Below are 6,498 nucleotides of genomic sequence, written 5' to 3'. Positions count from 1 at the left end.
TATTGTTACTAGTTCCTATGTACAAGCAGTTGAAGCCCTCCTCAGTGATCGTCGCATGGACTTTGCACTCAAAGATCTTGGACCCCTGCATTATTTTCTTGGTATTGAGGTAACTTCTACTGATAATGGTATTGTTTTATCTCAAGGGAAATATTTGCTTGATCTGCTTCAACGAGTCAATATGAATGGTTGCAAACCTGCCAGTACTCCTTTGTCTACTTTTGAAAATTTATCTTTGTTTGATGGACATCCTCTTGGAGATGGGGATTCTACCAACTATCGCAGTGTTGTTGGTGCTTTGCAATACCTAACTCTTACTAGACCAGATATTTGTTTTTCGGTCAACAAGGTATGTCAATTCTTGCATGCTCCAACCTCTGTTCACTGGACTGCAGTCAAGCGTATACTTCGGTATTTACAAGGCACAATCACCCATGGTCTGCGTATCTCTAAGTCTGATTCCATGTTAGTCAGCGCATTCTCTTATACAGATTGGGCTGGTTGCCCTGATGACAGAAAGTCTACTGGTGGTTTTGCTGTTTTTGTTGGGAGTAATCTTGTGTCTTGGACTGCACGTAAGCAACCTACAGTTTCTCGCTCCAGCACAGAGGCTGAGTACAAAGCACTTGCTAATGCTACTGCTGAGGTAATATGGGTACAGAATCTTTTGACTGAGCTGGGTATTACTCATCCTAAGTCTGCCTCCCTATGGTGTGATAATTTAGGAGCTACATACTTATCTGTAAATCCTATTTTTCATGCACGGACAAAGCATATTGAAATTGATTATCATTTTGTCCATGAGAGAGTGGCTCAGAAACTGCTACACATACCGTTTATTCCCACTGGTGATCAATTGGCTGATGGCTTTACTAAACCTCTTACTCTTCGCCAGTTGGAAGTTTTTCGTCGCAATCTCAACTTGGACAAGTTGTGATTGAGGGGGAGTGTTAGACATTGTATTACGTATACACATGGTATATGTATAAACCATGTGTATTATGATTGTAGGCGTGCGTGTATGGTTTAAACTAGGATATCTTGTTAGGGTCTATCTCTTGTGTTTAACCTTGTAGATAAAGATAGATCCTAACTCCTTGTTGTAATCTCCTAGGTCTTGTGCATTTATTAACACGCACGCGTCCATGCTAAACGCATACGCTTCAAGCCTTTCTATTTTCACAGTGTGCAAATGCATCCATGAGTGTATCAGTGGTGGTGGGCATGACGGGCATGCTTCTTGGCCTCTTTCTTCTTGTGGTGCTCGTGGATGGCGAGCCCCGCGCTGCCGACGGCGACCGTGGCGGCGATCTTCTCCTTGATCTTGTGCGACCTTGCGTGCTCCGGGTCCTTCCTCGCCTCGTGCTTCTCATGCTGTAATTTGTTGTCTGATTATTTGTACGAGTTAACCATGACTCCATGAGTAATGCATATACTTCCAACTGCGGAGGTACAGTAATAGTTAACGCATGAGGTGTTTGGGGGCGTACGTACCCTTGCGTATGCTCCGGCGGCGACGGCTCCGAGCTTGGCCAGCTTCTCCATGTGCTTGTGGTGCTTCTCCTCCTTGCGATACTGCTGCTCGCCGCCGGCCTCGGGCTTGCCGCTGCTGCTGCTGTGGCGCCCCATAACCAGTTTTAGCCTTCCAAGCTCTCAACGGAGAACGTCCGTGTGTGCGTGCGTACTCACTCGTGCCTCGTGTAATAATATGGGTATATATATAGGAGGGTGAGGGTCTATGTATGTGTTTGAAGGATGAGGATCTGTGTTTCTGAGTTTGTGATATGTTCTTGACATGAGGGCATGTCTCTTTATAGCTAGTGGATGGAGAGAAGATCGTGTACGGGTACGTACGCGCGTTCCTCTCTTAGGCGTTCTCAGTTTTTTCGACGTGTGCTTTTAGCTACTTTTCCGATCGCAAATATAAGACGTTTCGTGTTTGCTTGAGAACTCACGTCAAAGATATATATTTTTCCAATTCGTTCATACGGATCAATCGATACCGACCGATCTCACATATATTTCGCTTTCATAATGTGCCTCGATGAATGGCCGTCGCGCGTTTTCTTCGGATGGAAAATGACACGTACACGGCTAGATTTCCAGTACCATCACAGACGACTCGAACACGACCGATCGAGTTTGTTTGCATGCTAGCTTAACCGCGTCGGTCGGCTGGTCGCTACAACACGGCTAAGGAAAAAACAAGCCTATGGAATTTTCGACCCTACTAACTTTTAACTAAGCAACGGCGTACGAGTAGGTGTTGGTAAGCTCATGTAACAAATGTCATGTTGCAAAAAACTTTTGTAACGTAGGTCAGGCTGTAGAAAACTTTTGCAACAAAAGATATATGTTTTGATTTTTTTAAACATAGACCAAGTTGCGGCAACTCATTATTGCGTCTATTTGCACTAGCACTAGTGGAGACAGAGCCTTTAGCCCCGGCCCGTAAGGGGCTTTAGTCCCGGTTCATCAACCGGGACTAAAGGCCTAACCTTTAGTCCCGACCCTGTTACAAGCCGGGACTAAAGGTGCTCCACGTGGGCGCCTCGTAGCGCCCCAGGGGCAGGCCCTTTAGTCCCGGTTCGTTACACGGACCGGGACTAAAGAGTTTCAGGGTTTATGGTTTTTTTTTTGAATGAAATTATTTTAGGGTTTTAGGGTTTTAGATGCCTCGTTTGGTGTTCGGGAATTAGTTTTCATATAATTTAAATAGAAATAATTATGCATATATATATATAAGATTAACTTATCTTACAAGCGAGCATATATATACAATTACATGGAGATCTGAGTTATCGGGACTAGAGCCCATCTATTCGATTACATGGACGAACATCAGTAATGGCCCCTAGCTACACTAAATCGTCCTTTGTCATCTATAGCTTCCGTCCTTAGAAAGGTCGCAAACTCCTCTGCAACAGCAATCGCGCGTTGCTCTGGTAGGACCTTCGTCCTCATGGTCGTGTACTATATAAGAAGAGGAGATGAATATGAATATCAATCATGATAACAAAGAATGACGGGTAAAAATAGAGGTGTGAATGTTCATTGCTTACGTCGAATTTGTGATCCTTGTGCTTAGAGTTAACGTGTGAATGGTCTCGCAAACATATTACAAGTGATTGTCGAACTTCATATGTATACCTCGCCGGACTTTATTATTTCTTCACCGGCTTCTCCATCAGTGGAGCTATCACCTTCTCCGTCATTGGACCTATCCCCTGCCCCATCGGCTTCATCTTCGTGTCGCTCGACCTCCATTCCATATCCGGAGGGGTTTAGATATGACGATGGAGATTCAGCTGGTTCAACGTCGGGGCCGTCTTTGATTATATCTTCGAGAAGTTCTTCCTCTTCGAGGTTCCTGATATGTGGATCCATAGTTCTGCAAAAAACGGACATTTGATTAACTAATAAACTAACAAACTATATAAGAGGGGTTGGAAACTTCGAAGTGTCGTTTTATATAGGAGGACCTTTAGTCCCGGGTCTTGGCTAGAACCTAAACTTCGAAGTTCTATTAATTTTCTTGCTAAAAATAAACTATTAACACTTAAGCATATACAATAGCAAAATTAAACTATTAACACTTAAGCATATACAATATCAAAATTAAGCAATAATCTAAGAAACACTATTAACACTTAAGCATATACACTATACAATAGCAAAATTAAATGACAAAAAAAATATTTCTTCTTCTTGTAACCCTAAACTAATTTTTCCTCTTCTTCTATTTCTCATCTTCTTCTACTTCTTCTTCTACTTCTACTTCTTCTCTTCTTCTACTACTTCTCCTCTTCTCTTCTTCTACTTCTCCTCTCCTCCTCTTCTAATTTTTTCTCTTCTTCTACTTCTCCTCTTCTTCTATGTTTCCTCTTCTTCTTCTCTCCTCCTCTTCTTATTCTCCTTTTTCTTCTTTTCTTCTCCTCCTTTTCTTATTTTCCTTTTTCCTAATTCTACATATTACTAACCCTAATAATCTAGCACAAACCTAATAACAATAGGAATTAAATGACAAAAAAAATATTTTTCTTCTTTTCTTCTCCTATTTCTTCCTTTCTTCTCCTTTTTCTTCCTTTCTTCCCTTTTTCTTATTTTCTTCTCCTTTTTCTTCTTTTCTTCACCTTCCCTTTTTCTTCCTTTCTTCTCCTTTTTCTTCCTTTCTTCTCCTTTTTCTTCTTTTCTTCTACTGGCCGGAGTGTTGGGGAGGAGGGGGCGGGGGGCTTACCGGCCGGAGGTGTCGACGGCGCGCGGCGAGGAGGACGACGGCGCGCGGCGGCGAGGAGGACGACGGCGACGGCGAGGAGGACGGCAGGCGGCGGCGAGCAGGACGGCGGGCAGCCTGGCGGCGTCGAGTTCGTCGGTGCCGCACCGGGCAGGAGAGTCCGAGGAAGAAGAACGAAATGGCGATTTGGGTTGGAAATTTCCAACTCCCGCTTATATAGTAGGATCTTTGGTCCCGGTTCGGGGCTCGAACCGGGACTAAAGACACCCTTTAGTCCCGGGTGGAGCCACGACCCGGGACTAAAGGCCCTTTTTCGGCAGACCAGAAGGCGGGAAGCAGGGGCCTTTAGTCCCGGTTTGTGGCAAGAACCGGGACTAAAGGTTAGGCTATTAGTCCCGGTTTTAGACAAAAGCCGGGACTAAAGTGTTGCCTATATAAACCCTCGCCCCTCCCACCATCTCCCCTGTTTTTTGGTTGTTGAAGTGTGACCATGCCATGCTCTTGCCACTCTAGTTCATGCACATGACGTGTTCGATGAAATGTCCGAGCCACTCTACTTAATCTTTCTCCTCTCCAAGCTCGACCTCCAACCTCCATTTTTCTTAATATTTATCTATGTTTGGCCGTGCACCAACTGCACAAGTGTTTTAAAAGGTTAGCTACTTCATCCTTTCATTTGTCATTGCTAGTGTAGCTCATTTTAAATGCTCAAATTAACTTCTTAGAGTCTGCACATCCGTAGGGTGTCGTCCCGTGTCCGTCCTCACCATTGTCGATCGCCCCGCGCCGATCTCGTCGCGAGCACCACCGTGGTGAGCCTCTTGTTCTTATCTTCTTTTTAAAAGAAAAAAATCTTACTTGTATGATTTAGATACATACTTGTATAAATTACTCACTTTCATTATTTTTTGTTATTATATAGTGCGATGGTTTTGGTATCCGCCTCCGTCGGCCCTCGTCCTGTCTATGATTCGGATGTGGTATATATTATCTTTTATAACTATTTGTTTTATTTAGTGTTTATGACAATTATGACGACCAACGTGACATATATTTTTTAATCTAGGAGGTATGTGAACCGCAAATTCCAACCCACATAGAAATTCTTGTCGAGAAGTTAAATTTGGTTGAAAAAGAAAACAAATACTTGAAGAAAAAATTGAAAATAATTGAGGATAAGAATATGGAACTGGAGTTGCATGTCGCCGATGTCATCGATGATCGCAAGATGAAGATCGATGCGATGCGGTTGAAGATGGATGCAATGCGCTTGAAGATGGATGAAATGCACTTGAAGATTAGGAATAGTAGAAAATATGCCATTGATAAAGAGGCTTGGTATCATTATGCTGTTGGGTCAATTGTTACCTTAGTTGCGATTTTGATCGCATTTTTTGTTTTCTTTAAATGTTTTACATAGTTGTATGTTGTTTTATGAGAGAACTTTATGTATTTATTTTTTGCAATAATAACATTTGATCACTACTGTTCTTTGGCTTTAATGTGATGATGAACTTGTATTAATTTGGTCATATGTTCTGCAATGGTTTTTTGATATATTTAATTTCATAATAGAGATGAATCGCCAAAGATAATATTTAATTTCATAATATGGTTATTTGAACTTATTTGAACTCCATACTTTTTGTGTGTTCAAAATGCACCATTCAAAGGCACATCACAAAATTTCAACAATTTCTGACTTCATTTGGTATATTTCGTGCATTTACTTTTTTTTAAAAGTTGAGAGGCTACGACAAAAACTGGATGCACTTCGTGTACAAAACGGACAATCTCTCTCGAAGTATCAGGGTTTCAAACGAGAACTCATCTCTTACAAAGGTTTATTAAAATTCTTTTTGCGTATTTGAGAATTTGACAAAACTATGAAAATGAAAAGTGTTTGAAATTTAGTACATTCCATACATGCATTACATAAAAGGTTTAATACATTATTACATTATTGCACCAATATTCCTATCTATTATTTCTGTTTTCTTCTGGGTCGTAGCCATGAAGAATCTTCATCATTCAGTAGGATGCTTGCGTCAGTTTTCACTTTGAAGGGCGGAATTTCATGAAACTTATTATAATCTTTTGACATGTCTGTCTTGTCATCTACTCCCACGATGTTTCTTTTCCCTGAAAGAACTATGTGGCGTTTTGGCTCATCGGACGATATCTTCTTTTGCTGATTTCTTTTTCTCGTTTTTGTAGACATGTCCTTCACATAGAAAACCTGAGCGACATCATTGGCTAGGACA

The 6,498-nt window shown here is 41.8% G+C and overlaps 1 protein-coding gene across 1 annotated transcript; it reads right to left on the bottom strand.

Moving 5' to 3' along the window:
- Nucleotides 1–840: 840 nt before the first annotated feature.
- LOC123441070 (abscisic stress-ripening protein 2-like) lies at nt 841–1,762 on the bottom strand. Its single transcript, XM_045117591.1, has 2 exons — nt 1,495–1,762; nt 841–1,374 (listed from the first exon to the last, which is right to left on the bottom strand). The coding sequence occupies exons 1-2, from the start codon at nt 1,627–1,629 to the stop codon at nt 1,210–1,212; spliced, it is 300 nt and encodes a 99-aa protein (XP_044973526.1). The 5' UTR covers nt 1,630–1,762; the 3' UTR covers nt 841–1,209.
- Between the last annotated feature and the right edge of the window lie 4,736 nt (nt 1,763–6,498).

This window comes from Hordeum vulgare, chromosome 3H (genome assembly GCF_904849725.1).
Source record: "Hordeum vulgare subsp. vulgare chromosome 3H, MorexV3_pseudomolecules_assembly, whole genome shotgun sequence".
Taxonomy (NCBI): Eukaryota; Viridiplantae; Streptophyta; class Magnoliopsida; order Poales; family Poaceae; genus Hordeum; species Hordeum vulgare.
Note: the sequence above shows the minus strand (reverse complement) of the source record. Positions and strands in the feature narration are given on the sequence as shown.

What these genes read in the sequence shown, in the direction of transcription:
- LOC123441070 (XM_045117591.1), bottom strand. Translation starts at nt 1,629, where the DNA reads ATGGGGCGCCACAGCAGCAGCAGCGGCAAGCCCGAGGCCGGCGGCGAG. An exon ending in CCGCCGGAGCATACGCAAGG is followed by an intron (nt 1,375 to 1,494) that starts GTACGTACGCCC and finishes AACAAATTACAG; the next exon opens with CATGAGAAGCACGAGGCGAG.